Source organism: Artemia sp. Qi Xiang Cuo, chromosome 14 (genome assembly GCF_049724085.1).
Source record: "Artemia sp. Qi Xiang Cuo chromosome 14, ASM4972408v1, whole genome shotgun sequence".
In the NCBI taxonomy this organism is placed as follows: Eukaryota; Metazoa; Arthropoda; class Branchiopoda; order Anostraca; family Artemiidae; genus Artemia; species Artemia sp. Qi Xiang Cuo.
In genome coordinates, this window is record NC_142807.1 from 3,281,508 (window position 1) to 3,301,252 (window position 19,745).

The 19,745-nt window shown below is 34.8% G+C and overlaps 1 protein-coding gene across 2 annotated transcripts in view; it reads left to right on the top strand.

The window, feature by feature from the left end:
• The first annotated feature begins 283 nt into the window (after positions 1-283).
• LOC148944046 (TATA box-binding protein-like 1) overlaps positions 284-19,745 on the top strand; it is an 87,802-nt gene continuing 68,340 nt past the window's right edge. For both annotated transcript variants that reach the window (XM_089099767.1, XM_089099768.1), the window contains exons 1-2: positions 284-465; positions 5,687-6,002. In XM_089099767.1, coding sequence (XP_088955893.1) covers positions 461-465; positions 5,687-6,002 — 321 coding nt within the window. In that variant the 5' untranslated portion in view covers positions 284-460. The remainder of the gene's footprint in view (positions 466-5,686; positions 6,003-19,745) is intronic.

The window sequence follows — 19,745 nt, forward strand, 5'->3', positions numbered from 1 at the left end:
CAAGGACCAGATTCCAGAATATATATTTTCTTTAAAATAAATTCAAAAGTGTGTTACAACTTGTAAGAAAGATAGAGTCAAAATACAAGAACAACATAGTTGTGCCATTCATATTCATTTTGAATTGTTTCTTAAATCACAACATGAAAGAAGGTAAGATGTTTCTTCGTTACCTACAGTTTTCCTTTTCCTAGATTTAGATGGCGCTTCTATGTAAAATATTCATCGTAATTATCAATTAGCATTGCCTGAAAGAGGTAGGCAATGGTACTATTTCCTTAATTATGATGTCAATTTGTTGTAAAAGCTCGTGCTGATATTGCTCAATATATCTTGGGCTTCTAGTATATAGATCTTATTGCAGTCCAGTTTCTTTGTCTAAGGATTACAGGAATACTTGTCAGATATGGCACTATATATCTCTTGGTTTTTGTAGCCTTTATTATCCTTTAGTGATATTATGCAGTAAGTTAAATAAAAGTTGGTATTGCTAACCTGTGAGATTTGTATAGGCTATCTTCTCTAGGTAAATATAGCCCTATCTACTGTAGGCTAGTTATTATAGACTAAGAGCCTTGATGTAATTGCATTGATGCGGAATGCAATGATGTAAAGGAAAAATATGTTATTAGGGTTATAAATCAGATCATAAGGAGGGTGGGGGGAGGGTGTATGTTCATAGTTATGGGAAAAAGATAAGTAGGCTAAGTATTTGTGATGGTTTTATAGTAGGGCTAGTCTTAGAGTATTTTAGGGATGCCTTTAAACAGTTCCTATTCCTAAGCTCTCACCCAAACAGGTCTACCAAACAGACTTGTTTTGACTTTGATATAGTTCTTGCTGAGGGGCTTCTTGCTATCTTGGAAAGTAGTTAGAAAGGTGACTGAAACTTTCAAGAACAAATTCAGGGTCTAAAATAAACCCTAGGAAAGAGTTATCAAGCAACTAGGCCTATATCCGCCCTTTTGTTATTTGGGTGGCATAGAAAATTGTATATATGACATGCTATTGCCTATTAAAATTTATATAAGAAATTGCTTACCTTAATTTTGGATATTTAGGCTAGCCTATTGATTCTAGCTTTTGAGGTAAAGTTCTACCAAAGCATATTTTTGAGTTAGCCTGGACTAAAGTGAATACACCATTTGATGCCTTTTTTTATGCTGATTATGAATATAATAATCATTTCTGTTGGAAATGAATTTCAGCCCCCCCTTCCCCTATATATGCCAATTCAGAGTTAGATTAAGTAGGGTATATATAGGGGGGGGGAACTGAAATTCATTTCCAATAGAAATGATTATTATATTCGTAATCAGCATAAAAAAAGGCATCAAATGCTGTATTCACTTTACTCCTAACTCAATAATATGATTTGGTAGAACTTTACCACTTTTGAAAATACAATTCCATTATTTTAGAATTTCAATCCATATCATGGCATTTTCTTTAAATTTAAGGAATAGATTTACAAAACTATGAAACTTCATAAATTAAGATTAAATAAGGTATGAGGTTCAAACTCTTTCATTGTACCTCATTTGGCAGCAGATTTATTTCTCAAGGTTTTACTTTTATAGGATAAAGATTATAAAAGGTCAGTGTCCTTTGGAGAGGGAAAGAATTGGATAATTTTTTGTTATTTATATTATTGACTTATGACTGAAGTAAACATACTATTCAATGCTTTTTTTATGCTCTTTCCATATGTAAAAATCATTTTTGTCAAAAATGTATTTTACCCCCCACCCCTAGCCTATATACCAATTCTGGGTATATATTTGCACGTTAGGGGGGTGGGGGGAAAGTTTAAACTTAACTCTCATTTACATCAGAAATAGAATTTCACCCATGGCTTGCAAAATTGTTGCAAAATTCTTCTCTTTCTCAGCAGCCTAAAATATAAGAGCAAGTGGAGTACACTTTATAATTGTCAAGTAAATAGTTGGTTATACATGGTAATACATACACAGTTAAAACACTACACTTTAAAACCTGTAGTTTCCCATCTGTCATAGAATTCTGGCATTTAAATCCACACACTTTTTCTTAATTGGTTCACTAGATTGTCCTGCATTTGCTTGAATCACAACAGCCCTGTTAAGTGCTTGCTTGCACTTGAGGATGTCCAAGAACTTCCAAAGGCTAGGGTGATGAGCTGAAACTGAAGACTGCAATCTTCTATGATAACCCTCAACATTGTTGTTTATCCTGGGGAGTTCATCTTTCACTCTGTTGAATATATTCCAGACATGGGGTGGAAAGTTACAAGGCCCAATCAGCCCAAACACATTGTTCGTAAGTTTTACTACAACAGCTGTGAATTGTTGCTTGGCTTAGATCAGAACCAGGATGATCCAGATTTTGGATTGTCTCCAGAAGAAAGGTTGAAAAGAACCTTTCTTCAGACAGAGTGTGTACCTGTCCCAAGCTCTGAGCATGTTGCAGAAATAGTTGGAAGAAATCATAAGACACTTACCTGCAGATATGTTGACCAAAGACTGGGTTATGATCTGCTGCAGGGTTTCAAGCATCTCTGGTGCTTTCCTCTTCATCTGGTTCCAGTTCCTGTACTTGATAGTTAGACTGGTTGAGAGTATGTGAATGTTTGTTTAAACACCCAACCAAAGCACCATCCTCCACCTTGATCTTTGCCTTGCACTCACCTTGCCTTTCCTTCATCTGTTGTCTGAACTTGCATTCAAAACTGACTGCTCTAGCTGCTAAGTCTTTCAGTTTTGTGTAAACAAACCCTTTGAAGGCAATCTTGTCCACTCCATCCATTGATTTGAAATATTCCATTATTTTACTAAACTTTGTGTACTTCTGATGTGACACAAAAAAAAATGAACTGACCAGGTATGGCACAGCTTGGGAGCCTAAAGAGCTTTTGAATGGAATAATCCAGGGTGTTTAACTGTTAAGACATATTAATTATGGGATTTAATTAAGAAGATTAAGAGATTGAATTAAGAGATTTCAATTTCAGTCTCAAGGTCTCACAGACCTTGTGGAGCTAGGAGGGTCAGAATCTCCTACAGGGGGGAAATCTCCTAGACCCAAGTGGGACATAACCCAAAATTGGATAGAAACCACTGCTTGTTACAAAGTGACAAAAAAATGAACATAACACTTGTAATAACAAAGCAAAAAGTTAACAATAAACAGAGAAGACAATATACCATACTAAAACCATAAATGTTACAGTCCCATAAGCCTGTCACATTACAAAATGACAAAAAAGCTAGAGCCAACAGTTCTAGAAACAAAACAAAAGCTTAATAATAAACACAAAAATGGGCCCCTGTAACTCCACATATCATCATCTCAAAATTTGAAGATAACCTTTTTATCAAAGTTGGTTAAAAGGTAACAAAATGTACCTTCTGGGACAACATGACAAGTGCAGCTTCAGGGGGGAAGCCATAAATTATTCAAATAGCCTATAAAACAGAGGTGCCATTGATACATTTTAACATAAAATACTCCAGACTTAGGAGAGAAACTTTAGTATCACTCCTTATTTGTAATAATTTAAGTTTGGTTTCATTGTCCATTGTAATTTTTTTTTTTTAGGTTTCACATCTTATATAAGATAATTTCTGCTTCTTTCAAGCTTTAAATCTGTTCCCTACTTTTCAGGGAAAACTTTTTGTTTCAATTTAATATAATTAAAATCGAAATTCTGCCTGTCCATCATGTTTTTAATTCTTTCCTTTTTTTTTTTACTTTTACACCAGAACAAAGATAAAAGATTTCCTTTTGCAAAAGGGCATAATAAGTCAATTTTACTTTAAGGAAGTAAGAGAAATATCTGAACTTTTAACTATTCTTCACTATTTTGTTATGCCAAGCCAAAGATATAAGACAACCATTTTTTTTTTTTTTTTTTTTTTTTTTTTTTTTGCATAGGACTGAACTTATTATTATTATTATTATTATTATTTATTTTTAACCCACACTATACAGAGGTACAATACGTGGAGTATCACGAGGAAAAACACAAAAAATGCGACACAAGACAATATATAAATCAAAAATTACCAAATAACAGCATAACACATAATAACTTAAAAGAAACGAGAGCAAAAAAAATAAAATAATAACGTGAAAGGAGGGGGAAAAGAGGAAAAAAAAAAAAAAAAAACTGACAACATGCAGAATCTAATAAGCAGGCATTAATATTATCATTATTGGATTTTTACTCACTCTTTACAAATCTAAATTGTAGAATGACCAAACAGAGAAAAACAACTAAACAAAAAAAAGAAAAAGAAAAATAACTTACGACTGAAAAAACCTGATAAGGTGATGGTGCGGAGAAAAACGGATGCAAGCAGTATTTGAAAGTTTTCTGTGTAGTGCTTCCAGTTTTTCATTAATATTAGGAACAAGAAATTTATTAATAATTACCCGGTTTTTGGTCCAAGGTGGAAGAAACAACAAAAATTTACAAAATCTAAAATAATTAATCCAGATTTTTTTTAACTCAGTTTTCTTCAGAAGGAGAAAAAAGGGAGAAAAAAGGGATTTAAAAACTTAATTTTCCAAAAAAGTGCAGCAGAGGCCTCATATTTTTTTCTTGCTCATTGCCTTTTTTCTCTCTTATTGCTTTAGGCTGGGCCAAAGATATAATATGTATATTTTTTATAATGCATTTTTTAAAAAAGGTACAATTGTTCAAGAAAGCTAACATGTCCTTCAACAAGTTAGCAGGATCCCTACTAAGTGTTGTAAGGTGTTTTAGTACAAATTTGTAACAAGCAAAAATGGCATGACTGTCAACCCATGTCCTTCTCATGTGTCTGGCTTCTTGCAATTTGTCTCTTACTGTTATTAGACCTTAATTTGAATTTTTTTTTTGCATTTTTGTCTGTAGATGTGTGACAATAAACATAAATTACATGAAAACCTAAAAAACTATTTTGTATTATATGAGGGTTTTTGGTCTTGTCTTTTGCTCTAATAAGAGTAAAGAAGTCAGAAAAGGTTATCTTCTTTAATAAGTGACCTTAAATGCTCAGTTTGTCAATATTTCATACTGTGAAATATAAATAAATTCAACATACCTCTTGAATACTAAAAATCCCATTAAACACTTCTTAAAGCTACTGCTAAACAGACATTGAATTGTCAAACCCTGTGGTCCATCATGCAGACAATAAACAAATATAAATTCAATCTTGAAAAAAAAACCCTAAATATATGCTGAATTATACTGAAAATCATTCAAGTAAATCAGTTCCAGGTATGAACAGAGTTCCAAAGCTGCTAATAGCAGAATTTGACAGATTTCCAGAAGCTGCTGACACTTTAGCAGCACAACTTGTGTTTTGACTGCTTTTCTTTGAGCCAAAAGTATTTATATATTAAAAAATTGTATTTTTAGACAAAATTTCCAAACAAATTTGAAAACTGCCAAGTAGTATTGCTACTTTACTACCCCACTTTTTTCATGACAGATTGGTACTATGTTCTAAATCATAAAATATACCATTTGTATGGCTATTTGTAGATTGGGCCTAGCCTTGTGGCTTGTGATATAAACAGTAAACTAAAATTGACCTGAATTTGAGAGAAAATAGGACAACACTAGACCCAAAATGCAAACTAAAAAGCAAACACTAAAAACTGGAATTAATTATAGTAACACTGAGTCTTTTAAGTAAATTTATATATTTTTCAGAAATAGTATGACTAGCTATTATCAGGACAGTATTCATGGTGGTTCAGCTCAGTCATTGCAGATGTATGGAAGTGTTTATAGTAAAAGTTCAGCAAATGTGCCATACACAAATGGTAACCATGAAAATAAACATGGAGTTGTTGGCAATAATCTGAACAGTGATAGTTCATCAAAAGAGCAAGTGACTCAAGATGAAACTCCAGAAATTGACATTACAATCAGTAATGTAGTGTGTAGTTACAGTGTGAAATGTCATTTGAACCTCAAGTCCATTGCTATGACTGGATTCAATGTTGAATTTAGGAGAGAAAATGCTGTAAGTTTGTTTTGTTTTATTATTATCATAGTATTGTGTTGATGAATTTAGTTAGTTTCAATCAATGACTCCCCAAACTAACAAAATGAGTAAAGCCAGAATTTGCCTTCAGAGAAATTAAAAAATAATGGTCCAGAAGGACAATTTCATGTCATTTTAGACCTTGCCCCTGGAAAAATCATCTGATAAAAAAAACCTTTATACTCATTGAAATGCAGGGAAACATTTTACTTGTTTTTGTTGTTTCAGTAACAATGTTTGGAGGGCAATCTTGTTATTTTCTTGGGAGGGAGGGAAGGGGGCATTGAGCCACTCCTAATTCTTGTGGAATGAAATTAAAATGTGGAAACATTTTACTAAGATAGTGAAACAAAATTTAGCCTGTAATCTGGGTATTTCAGGACCTCTTAAAAAACCCTTTTCAATGGAAAACAAAGCAGGTTAAAGACAAATGCATTTTCTCAATAAGGAACTTAACATCCCATTATTCAATTAAATGGTGCTTATACAACCACACAGTTGTTCTTGATCTGTTGTAAAACCAGTTTCTCTGTGTGCACTTTGAGATAATTAGCTTAGCATTCAAGTTGGTTAGTTCAGCCTAGGTATTTAACATAATGCATTCTGGGCAGCCTGCTTTCCATAATTCTCTGTTGTAGTTTCTAATATTTTGTTACTAAAGTATTATAATTTCATTGTATTTTGGTATATTTCATTATGATTAACCTAACTTCACTTCTTGAGTGTGGTTGCTGTAATACACATGTACCAATTAAATACTTACAATCAGCCACAGGTAGTGTGTAAGATGTAAGTTACCACTGGGTATACTTAACTGGTAATGGTAAGTTTTAGGTCAAACTTACTGGTAAGTTTCACAAATGGTAAGTTGTTTTAGATGAACAAAAATTTTCTCAATTGAAACAAATCCATCCCTAAGAGAGCTGCCACTTCAATAAAATCTACTGAAAAAAATTTCATTCATAAGATTCAGTGCATGAGTCATACCCTTTTGAGCTTATGTTGATATTGCTCTGTTGGACTACCTCTTTGTCACTTCCTATATGAGTAAAAAAGAAAGAAAAAAAGGGATATGTGATGAGTCAGTCAGTCTGAATAAATAAGATGTTCATAGCAGAGGTCAATTTAATTTGGTGAGTTTTTGACTTGACTATTTTTTAACTGGCTATCTTTATCTATAGAATAAATTATCAGTGAATTATATATCCAGCTAAAATGTAGGTAGCAAGGCCTATTAATAAAAAAATATTCCTGTCCAATCTCTTCTAATCTAGCATTGCATTGGTGACATAACAACTAGGGCCCAAACATAAATCTTTCCCATCATCCCACTAGATTTTTAATTATTTCTGGATGAAGCATCATTATAAGGAGGTTTCCACAAAATCAAATTGAATCTTGTCTTTGGAATCTTAGTTTTCAAATCGATACTTGGTCCTGGTTTTTGCCTTTTTATCTTATTTTACAATATTAGTCAAGCCCACCTCAGTGTCTTTAGTTATTTGCCATGCTCTCTATCCATCCATCACTGCATATGTTTATGAAATGCTTCTCATGATTTATTGCATTCATTAGTATTGGGTAAAAAAACGCACATATTATTTTTGATTTGTTAAACTGCTATTGTTACCAGCTTTTATTCTGCTTGGTGCAAGTTAACCTAGAAAAGTGTTCTTTTTGTTATTTTTATCATGTAAGTTTTCTTCTATAAAGGCTATGCAATTAAGGTATCAAAAAGGAAGGTTTGGTATATAGGATTTATGAGTGTAAAATTATTGCAGCCTAGGTAAGATTACATGGTGGGTAAAACCATGCGGTTTTGAATAAATTGCAGAGTTTAATGCATGGATTTGAGCCAGAAAAAAGTCTAGCAATGCACAAAACGCTGCGTGTTTTTGAACAATTACCTATTCATTACAGATTTTAATGTTTCCAGCAGGACTTCCACTATCCCCGAATTTTCTGGGGTTTCCCCGAAATCTATGTGTCTCCCCCCCCCCAAAAAAAAAAAAAATTGGTTCCCTGATTCAAAAAATTCATTACGTCAGTATTGGCGTTAGATCAATCAAATATTCACTGGTTTGAATGTTGGATATGGGCTACTGGGTCTACAGAGTTTGTGGGCAGTTTTAGTATGTAACTAGGTAATCTTAGTCAAGTAATAAAACACAAGAAAACATGGTTTTCTTTAGGCTATTTATTTTGAAAGTGTAAATATTCTAAGTAGTTAACAAAAATAAAATTGGTGTCAGGTTTTCTTAAGATGTAGCTATGCAATGGGCTTTTAGCACACAGATTCAAGCAAAATGAAAAAAGGCAATGTGTTTCTGCTACATATTTGAAACTAAGTCAAGGTTTTAAGGTGTCGATTTTGAATGATCCAAGGACCTACATGATTGTCAACGTAAAAATATTCAAAGTATTTGTACAATTTGCATGGCAAAAAAATTTTTCAATTGCTTCTAATTTAGCTTAGATTTTTTATCATGAGTTCTGACCTTAGTCAGATATGCCATGGGATATAAATTAAACTGTTTCCCATCCTTTCAGACATTGTCATCTGTAGCCTAAGAGATGCCACAAAAGCAAGAACCTGTCAACAAAGAGTGGCTATATAAAGAAATCATTGTTAATGGTAATCATGTTACCAAAGCTTTTTGCAAGAATGGTGGTTGTTCATTCGTCAAAAATACTTGTTGCCAAAAGCATCACCTTTTGCAATGTGAAGAGGCACCAATTGATATCCATGAATATTATGATGCACAGAAACAATTCATCCATAAGAAATTTGCTGCTGCAACACAGAAGCACAAGAAGAAGGAGTTGCATGAAAGAGGCAATGGTGCAGAATCTGAAGATGTCAGTACTGATTCCAACAATTCAGACAAATGTGGCTTTAATCAAGTTCCAGTACTTTCAAATGCTTTGGCTGGAACAACATTGCTTCCCACTACCTCTAGGTCTACTGTTCCAACTCCCCTTGTTCATTCAAATTCCCTTATGTAACCAATGTGGCATGGCAACCAAAACTTGCCTGTATCTAAAAAGCGACAATAGAACAACAGGAAGCCTACAACAAAGCTTGGGCTTGTGCATTTTATGCATGCAATATACCATTTGCTGTCGTCGAAAATGAATATTTTGCAGAGGCAATAAGAGCTACGAATCCAGCTATGAACAAAAATTTCGGATCACAAAGTGCAAATAAAGTACTTTGAATGCTTTACTGAAAGCATGCTTGACATTAAACTGGAAATTCAGAACTACAAAACAACCAAAACACTTTGTTCCAATGGATGGACAAATATTAGATGGGAACCCATTGTTAACTGTGTCCTTGTCACTGACAAAGCTCTCTTCCATGGATCAATAGAAACTGGTGACAAGCAGCACACTGCGCATTTTGTAGCTGATCAACTGGAACTAGCTGCTAAAATTTGGTGCCCTGCTATGACTGAAGGCAGGAATGCAATGATAGGGATTCACGCCATTTGCCTTGATAATCCTAGTGTAAATATACTTGCTACCTCGTTATTGAAACAAAAATATCCCTACCTTCAACCCTTGAGGGCACCCCTCGCATTTTGAATCTACTTGTCTAAGATACTATGAAAAGCTTAGACCAATGTGTCAATAATATCTTTAAGGTCATCTCATTTGTCAGGTCTCATCACATGGCTCAAGTTGTCCTTAACAAAAAGCAGATTGCACTTCTTGGCAAAATTATCAGCCCAGAACTACCTATCCAAACTCACTGGGGAACTATCTACCGATATATGCGCTTCATGAAAAGTTCATGGGAACTTTGCAGTCTGTGTCAATCAATAGAAGGTGTGATATAAATGGGGGTATTCAGGATATCAGAAAAGCGCTTTTGATGATATGAAACAGGATCAATTAACAGCCTTTCTGAAATTCTTGAAGCCAATTTCACTTGGCTGCCCACTTCTTTGAAGGAGAGGAAGCTCTTGCTGTGTGTGTCGTCCTGTACTTCAATTTGTTGCAGCATCATTTCCAGGAGACTGCACCGTTGTTGCCAGTCTCAAAGGCCAAGGAAAGGAAAATCCACAAGTACCTAGCAAATAGGATTTTGCATATGATCCCCCCTGGCTGCAGCTACTCTACTTGATCTGCTTTTTGGTGCAAACTCATTGGTACAGGATTAGTTTACGGATGCAGTAAGTCAAATCAATGAGCTTGCTAAATTTTCCTACCAATTTCGGAAGGATGGTGATTCATTTAACAATAGATCTGAAGCTGACTTTGTTTGGGTCTTGAACCCAAAACTCTGTAGCTACATATTCAGAAGTAGCCTATTGTCCAAATCATTATCCTTTGAGACTGCAAAAGCTGTTGAATTGGCAGCTTGTTGGTGGTTTTTTTTTTTTTTTTTTTTTTTTTTTTTTTTTTGTCAAGTTGGTGCTTACGGGGGTGGCTGTAAAAATCTCAACAATTTCTGTTACTGTAGCCTCCTGCGACAGACTCTGGTCAATTTATGGACTAGTACAGACCCATTGTAGAAACCACACAACGACCAAACAGCGGCATGAAACAGCAACCAAAATTCTAATGGTTCGTCAGTCCACTCAATAGCAAAAAAAAAAATGAGCATTGCCGTGCCGCTTAAATAATGCCTGGAAATCGACGTGAAAGGCCGGAAGGGATTTTCCCGCTACCATCATGTCTTTTTATCAATTAAATAAAAAAAAGTTTTTTAACTGAAAGTAAGGAGTGACATTAAAACTTAAAAACGAACGGAAATTATTCCGTATATGAATGGGCTGTCCTCCACAACACCTCGCTGTTTACGCTAAAGTATTTTATTGTTTTAAAAAATAAAGTTGTTAAACGGAGTCAAACTTTAGCGTAAAGAGCGAAACGTTAAGGAGTGGACAGGCTCTTTTCACGGGTGGAACAGTTTATGTTCGTTTGTAGTTTTAATGTCACTACTTTCTTCTTATTAAAAAAAACTTTTTTTTTTTATTTAATTTCTGAACGTTTTTGAATTAATGCGGCTTTTATTTTGGCTCACCGGACATGAATAATCTCAAACGAAATTTGCATATTAATTTTACTTTTTTTTGGGGTAAATGGCTTTCTCGAAATTTTGTTCTGACGGAACTTACGTAACGAACTTCTATATTCGTATATTTTTATTGCGTATATTAGGGGGTTCTTTTCCTAGTCAATACTTCGCTCTTTATGCTAAAGTTCAAATTTTGTTCCAATTCTTTAAGAATGACCCCTCAATCACAAAGGCGGTTAATTAGAATAAATAGCTCTGATGAAAGCTAAAACAAAACCTTAGCGTAAAGAGCGAGGTAATGACTAGGGAGCGAACCCAATCACATACGTAATAATTTCTGTTCGTTTTAAGTTTTGATGTTGCTCCTTACTTTCAGTTTAATTTTTTTTTTTTTTATTACTTAATTCCTGATCGCTTTTTTTAAATAATGCTGGGAAATACGGCGCCCCCTTCATAGCAATGTTCCTTCCCACATGGAAAGATCCTCCCACCTAACCCCCCCCCTAACTACCAGAAAAAATCCCCCTGAAAACTTATGTATATTTCCCAATAACCAATACTATATGTAAACATTGGGCAAAGTTCATAACTTGCAGACCTTCCCCTGGGGATTGTGGGGGATTAAGTCATCCTCAAAGACATAGTTAATGTATTTTTCGACCATGCTGAACAAAATGGCGGTCTCAAAATTTTGGTCCGGTCACTTTGGGAAAAAATGAGCGTTGGAGGGGTCCTAGTCGACCTCCATTTTTTTGGGTCACTTAAAAAGGGCACCAGAACTTACAATGTCCGTTCGAATGAGTCCTCCTGCGATATTCTTAGGACCACTGGTTCGATACGATCACCCATGGAAAAAAGAAAGAAAAATAAATGAACACGCATCCGTGATCTTTCTTCTGGCAAAAAAACAAAAACAAAATTCCATATTTTTGCAGATAAGAGCTTGAAACTTCTATAGCAGGGTTTTCTGATACGCTGAATCTGATGCTGGGATTTTCATTAGAGTTCTATGACTTTTAGGGGGTGTTTTTCCCTTTTTGCGAAAATCAGGCAAATTTTCTGAGGCGCGTAACTTTTGATGGACAAGACTAAACTTGATAAAACTTATATATTTGAAATCAGCATTAAATCAGCATTTGATGCTTTTGATGTATCTATTGGTATCAAAATTCCTTTTTTTAAAGTTCGGTTACTATTGAGCCGGGTCGCTCCTTACTTACAGTTCGTTACCACGAACTGTTTGATAGTTCACTGCCACGTGATAGTGGAGATGGTCTGGTGGAAGATGATCTGCCAGACACAGTGTTTGAAGATGCACCAGATGAGGAGGAGGAGCAGGAACTGCAGCAGCTCTAGCTTATCTCTTATTATCTCTTATAAAGAATTGGTTGAAGCCTAAAATGCAATTTGGGTACTGGTGCATCATGCGGGCATCGCTATATACAGTATCAAAGAAACCAGTCACGAAACCCGTCAAACTGCTATTTCATTAGCAGACAACGGGTGATTTGCTAGATAAATTGATGGCAAAGCGTGGTTTCTCAATATTTAAACGATTGTTTTTTGGGGTTTAGGAGGGAGAAAGGTACCTAGGTTAGGTTACGTCATTAATTAGTGCTACGCTTTACTCCCCCCCCCCCCTAATATGCAAGTATATAGTCCAAGTTTGTTTCTAAACTATTAAATATTCATCCTATTTTATTTCATTGCATTAACCAAACTTGACTTCTTCGCAGTGCCCGCATAATGCACCAGTACCTGCAATTTTTTTTTATAATTCTTCCCCTGTGTAAACGAAATAGGAAATAAAGAAATAAAATGATGCAAAAATATTATTTTTTCTTATCAATCTGTGAGAGAAGAGAGAATATTGTCTTTTAAATTCATGAGTATTTGAAACTTACCATTTATGCGGTAACTTACGGTAACAGGGATGTATGAATCTTGATTTGGCTTCTAATACAGGATTTTTTTTTTCATCTGGATTTGAATCTGGAATAGTCTTTTGAATGCTAGTGTAAACTTAGATTTCAAACTCAATATCACAAATCTGATTTAGTTTCAGAACCAATTCCCTATATTAAAAAAAACAGGCTAATTTTCAAGTATTTGTATAGTTTGTAATTAGAAATCTATCAACCACCTAGTCATCATTCCATGGTTTCCAAAACTGATTGGTATACCTGATACCATTTGAGACACCTGGATCTAAATTATTTGCAGAGAGTAGGGGATTTGGATTCATCTTCAACTCAGGATTTGAACTCGTCCAAGCTTGGATTCATGCATCTCTTGTGTTAAAAAATTATTCCGTATATGAAAGGTGCTGCCCCTCCTCAACGCCTCGCTCTTTACGCTAAAGTTTTTTGTTGTTTAAAAAAAATAGTTGTGAGAAAGTCAAATAGCGTAAAGAGCGAGGCGTTGAGGAGGGGACAGCACCTTTCATATACGGAATAATTTCTGTTCGTTTTAAGTTTTAACGTCGTTCCTTACTTTCACCTAAAAAAAAACTTGTTTTTTTTATTTAATTTTTGAACGTTTCTGAATTAATGCAGCTTTTGATTTTGGTTAACCGTGCATGAATAATTAAAAAAAAATCTGCATATTAATGTTACTTTTATTTGGTTAAATGGCTTTCTCGAAAGTTGTTTAATTTTATTTACGAACGTTCTTATTAGTAATAAATATACGTGACTTACGAATTAACTTACGTAACGAACTTCCATATTCATAGATTTTTAATACGTATATTAGGGGGTTTGCCCCCTAGTCAATACCCTGCTCTTTAAGCTATAGTTCGATTTTGTTCTAATTCTTTAAAAAATGACCCCTTATTCACAAGGGCCGGTAATTAGAATAAATAACTCTTATGAAAGTACAAATAAAAATCTGGCTTAAAGAGCGAGGTATTGACTAGGGGGTGAACAAAATCATATGCGTAATATTTTCTGTTCTTTTTAAGTTTTGATGTTGCTTCTTACTTTCAGTTGAAAAACTTGTTTTTTTTAAAATTTAATTTCTGATCTTTTTCTTTAATAATGATGGGAAATCCCTTTCATAGCAATGTCCCTTCCCCCATGAAAACTTCCTTCGTGGAAAGATCCTCCCATATAACCCCCGACCTCCCCCCCCACCTACCTGAAAAACTCCCCCCTGAAAACGTCTATATACTTCCCAATAACCAATACTATATGTTAACATTGGGTAAAGTTCATAACTTTCAGCCCTCCCCCCGGGGACTTCGGGGAATTCCTAAAAGTCATCCTAAAAGACATAGTTATTATATTTTCTACCATGCTGAAGAAAATGGTTATCTCAAAATTTTGATCGGGTGACTTTGGGAAAAAATGAGCGTGGGAGGGGGCCTAGTTGCCCTCCATTTTTTTGGTCACTTAAAAAGGGCACTAGAACTTTTATTTCCGTTCCAATGAGCCCTCCCAAGATATTCTAGGACCACTGGGTCGATACGATCACCCCTGGGGTAAAAAGACGAAAAAAACAAATAAACACACATCCGTGTTCTTTCTTCTGGGAAAAAATGCAAAATTCCACATTTTTGTAAATAGGTGCTTGAAACCTCTACAGTAGGGTTCTCTGATACGCTGAATATGATGGTGTGATTTTCATTAAGGTTCTATAACTTTTAGGGGTCTTTCCCCTTTTTTTCCAAAATCAGCCAAATTTTTTCAGGAGCGTAACTTTCGATGGGCAAGACTAAACCTGATGAAACTTATATATTTGAAATCAGCATTAAAATCTGATTCTTTTGATGTATCGTTTTTTAGAGTTTCGGTTACCATTGAGCCAGGTCGCTCCTTACTTACAGTTCGTTACCACGAACTGTTTGATGACCAGCAAACCATTATAGCCTATATAATTGATATCTCTGTCTTATATTATTGCTTATTATGTAAATTAATATCTCTGTCTTATATCAAACTCAGCACAAGATAGACAACCTGGTATTGAGCATTGGTACTTTTTTTGGTTGTCCCATTTAATGATTTTTGTTAGAAGTCTTCTCTAGCTTACTGCTGAATCTGATTTACTTACTGATTTTGTCCATTGAATTTTGAATTAGCAATTTGGTTGAAGTGATGAAAGACTTGAAAGTCATTAGCTAATTAGAGTAAAGCCAAGAAAGATAGTCCCTGTGAGAGGCAAATCTGGCGTAACTTTCAGTGTTGTGTAAAAATGATTCTTTTTACTTCTTTATGATAGTTTATCATCCAACCTAGGGTAGAATTAAGGTAGATGGGTATACAGTAAGGGTAATTCAAATAGTCTTTCAGTTGTCTGAGCCTTTTGAAGGTAATTGGAGACCAAAAAATGATTCATAGATTGGAATCTTAATTGTTGTATTAAAATATGTTTTGCATTTCTATTAAATGTAGCTTGATATTTAGAGTTAAGCTATGACTGTTGCTGTAACTGGTCTTTTTTCTTCCATAGATTGCACCCTTTACCTCTCCCCAGCCCTGTTAAGAGACCCTTAGAATCTTTCATAAGTAAAGAAAATTCATATGGTAGTTTAAAAAATGTGGCAGAATGAAAAAAAGAAGGAATCCTTATATTACTATTTTATCTAGAATTACTGTCTCAAAATTAGGCACACAATTTAAACTCAATTTGATTCTGATTTTAATGGGAATAAAATGTTATCCCTTGACTGCAAACACAATTGTTGGGTAACCTTGAGAGGTGGTGCCCATTGACGAAGTTATGGCCTATCAAATCAACAAATCATTGCACTGGATTTTTAAACTTAGAAAATACCCATCAAGGAAATTGTATCCTTGCAAAGCAACCCATTAGTACACTAGATTTAAAAACCTAAAAAAAAAAAAATAGTATTACTGTGCAATTTAGAATTAGTATGTTTCTAATGTCTGGGGAATAAAATGTATATTGTCATTGTCTACAGACAAAATTGCTGGGTGACCTTGAGCGGTGTTGCCAAATGAGTATATCATAGTGTAGTAAAAGACACGCCATTGGACTGGATTTAGTTCCATTATAAGTTGCTTCCCCATTTTAGTGTAGTATTCTCGGGTGTCAATTTATAATGAGTTATAGATAGTAGGCCAGAGATCACTTATGCAGTATGCCAGGTCTTGTTAATATGTGTGCATCATCTAGTGTTGAAAACTATGTAATGACCAAGTTGGGTATAGGTTGGCACAAAATCTACATTCAACTTGAGGTCCTAGGGACTTCCAGTTGTAATCCATTCTTATACAGGAGAAGTGTTATGTGTAGGCGAGAGAAGGAGTTGTTGGTTGCCAAATTGTACTGGTGGAATTTAGCTTTTCTTGGGGCCCTAATGGTGTCAAGGATTTAAACAATTTGAAAACACAATAGGGCCGTTCTTTTGCACTAAGATCTTACATCTAAGATCTCGTATCTTTCTGCAAAGATTTCCGTTCTTTTAACTCATCTTTTTTATAATATCTTACAGCTCACTGATCTTAACAAAAAGTGTGAACGACGCCATCTTTCTGCCATATATAACAATGATGAGAGAACTTTGATGATATACTCATCATTGTTCTTAGACCGCTGATCAGAGCAGAATGATGAAAGACGTTTGCAAAAGAACGCTATAAGATGTAAGATCTTAGTGCTAAGATTTCACTTTTAAGCGTTCTTTGTCAAAAGACGTAAGATCTTAGCACAAAGATGAGTAAAATAACGGCCCTAATACAACCTGGAAAGACAAAGGCACATTACAATGTTTTGAACTGGATTGGTTTGGAGATTTGAAACCTTGTTTTAGTAGGCTGATGTCCATCACAGGGAGATTTTACTTAAACCAAAATTTTGCCAATGCTAATTTAAGGCAGTCAGAATTTTTCATCCAATCTAAAAACTGTATAAAAATCTAATTGACTCGATTTAGCACCAGTTAAATCCTGGTATTAGTGAAATCTCATATTGAATAGGCTTTTAGGAGACAAGAAATTAGGTAACAGAAAATTCAGTTATCCAAATATGAAGGTTAAAGCTTCTAGACAGGGAGTAGAATCAGAATGAAAAAAGAAACCTCCAAGTTTTTTTTTTTTAAGTTAAAAGTGTTTTAAGGGGATTTGATACCGTATAAATCATTTTGCGAGTCTCAGTGGCTGACTGTTTTAAAGACAAAGGACCCCTCAGCAAGTTTTCCCAGCACCACAGAGAATTCCAAAGCAGTTGTGGTAAAAATTGATAGGGGGTCCTAAGTGTGTCAATAGTTCGAAAAGCAAACGAAAGGCTAGTTTAAAATAAAGGAAACTTATAATCTATTACTAATTTTTAAGCAAAGCGATGTGTATTCGCTGTACATAGAGCATATGTAATATGCATCTTGTGTCAGCAAAGTTTTCAATTATGGCGGTTAGCCCAAGAGGGAACTCAAAGCTGTTAAATTACTCAAATTATGCAGGTATGCCACAATATTTTTAGGGACTGCCTTTTCCTGAACTTTAAAAGATAATTCTTACTCCATTAATTGGAAAACAAAAAATCATCCTTTCTAAGTATGTAAGATTTAAGAGAAGCGGGAACTTCTTGGGAGAGTGTAAACAGGGAAGCTATGAATAGATTGGGATGGAAGAGGAGTGCGCGTAGCTCTGTTGGCCTCATGCAGTTTGGTGCTGCAATGAGTTGTTAGTAGTAGTGGTAGCAATGATGTAAGTTTCATGAAGTCTGAATATCTCTATCTGCAGTACAAAACAGAAGAAGTTGAATGGTTTTTCTAAGACTTCCGGGAAAGTAGGTGTCAGCTTTTAGTTCCCTGTCGTTTATTTGGATCTCTTATCCTAGCTTTACAAGTTATTACAAAACCACCCAATCAAGTCTAAATAGTTTGGCCACACAAATTAAAATAGTTTATGATGGACTGGATGAGGTGATCTTTTAAGGTATTGAATCTCCTTAATGATAGAATTCTAGGGGTATGTAAATGCCCTAACAAGGGGAAGGTATCATTCATAGGGGTATGTGGAACCAACTGACTCAGACAGTAATGACTCAGTCGCAAAAATTTATGCACTGTTAAAGGAACAAATGTTTTCAATGAACAGAGTGTGTAATTGTTGCAGATCAAAAATGGAACAAAAAGAGAAGCACTGGAATCTTTTAGAAAATTAGTTACCTTGCTGTAAATCAGGGAGACTAGTTACCTTGCTGTAAATCTGGGAGACTAAGTTAAGATAACAAGGAAAAGCAAGAGATTTTCATATAAATTTTTGCAGGGGCTCATTTGGAAGCATGTCTTCTATTTAAAAACATGCTTTTATGGCTGCAGGTTTCTGCATGTTTTAGTGTCACATGCGTTATTTCAGAAATGGAAGGAGAAATCAATCGTTTGGTTAAATAGATTTTTTACGTGTAGAAATCTTCATGTGCAGAATGTCAGCTCTATAGCCCTTAACTCGAAGAGATGTGTCCTCTCTGTTTTTCAATTCTTATTGTGAACTTATATTTGTTTGACTAAAAACCGAATTGAAAACTTGAATAATTTTTTGTTCAAAAGTATATCTTAAGTTCTACAAACTTGTGTCACTCAGAATTTGATAGTAACAAGTGGTGATGCTAATGTGTCGAAACATATTATGACATACAAAAATGGAGATTTAAACTTTCTGTCGAAAGTAAATTTTAATTTCTACAGTCTTTTATCCTAAAAATTCAGTTTCATAAGTCATTGTGCCACTGATAAAAATGAATTACTTCAAGAATAAATCAAGACGGAGGTTCGAACACATGTTATTTAGATTTGTGTTGTCTATAGACTAGGATTTATAGAACCTTGGCTCTAACCCCCTCCCCCTCTTCATGACTAAGGGGCATGGTGTATGCAGGTTCAAGCCTGAAAAGAAATGGAAAGTGAAAAATTGTGTTGTTCGTGTTGTTATGGACTCTTTTTTTTTCTGAGCATCCAAACCAGTTTTGTTCAGTTTGTGTTATCGGAAATATCACATGAGTAATATGTTACTTTTTGGGGCTTCATTTTAAATTGTGAGAGAAAGTGCAATATTGCTTGAGACGTCTGAAGCATATCGACTGTGTTATGTTCTTTTTTTAGGAAGAGACATTTAATTAAGTTTTTAGAATTAAGAGCTTCTTTCATTCTTATCAATTTTCTATGGTCGACTGGACCGCCGTTAGAATCTCTGGACATGGGAGTAGTATATTTTGGGTTCTGGTAAAAGAAGGGTCGAACCAATTTTTAGAGTGGTGAGGAGTCATAATCCCGGAAGTGGCTGCATAGTAAAGAACGAGGCATTTACATAGTATGTTGACCACACTCAAGAAGTGAAGTTAGGTTAATCATAATGAAATATACCAAAATCTGATGAAAATTTAATACTTTAGTAACAAAATAATGGAAACTACAACAGAGAATTATGGAAAGCAAGCCGCCCAGAACGTATTATATTAAATACATAACCTAACCAACTCTAGGCATGAATAAACAACTATTGTAGGCACGAATACATAATGAGTCGGAGGTAATAGTCTCGAGACTGTCTGTGTAGGATTTCGACTCTTTTTGATAGAAGAGCATCGCCAAGTGCTGAAAACCATGTTGTGACCAAGATGGGGCCAGGATTCCACAAAGCCTCCATTCATGGAGGTCCGAGGGACTTCTTGCTGTCCGCGTCTAAGGCGTCTTAAGCACTTTGGTGTAGACTTGAGAAGATGTGTGATCCCCG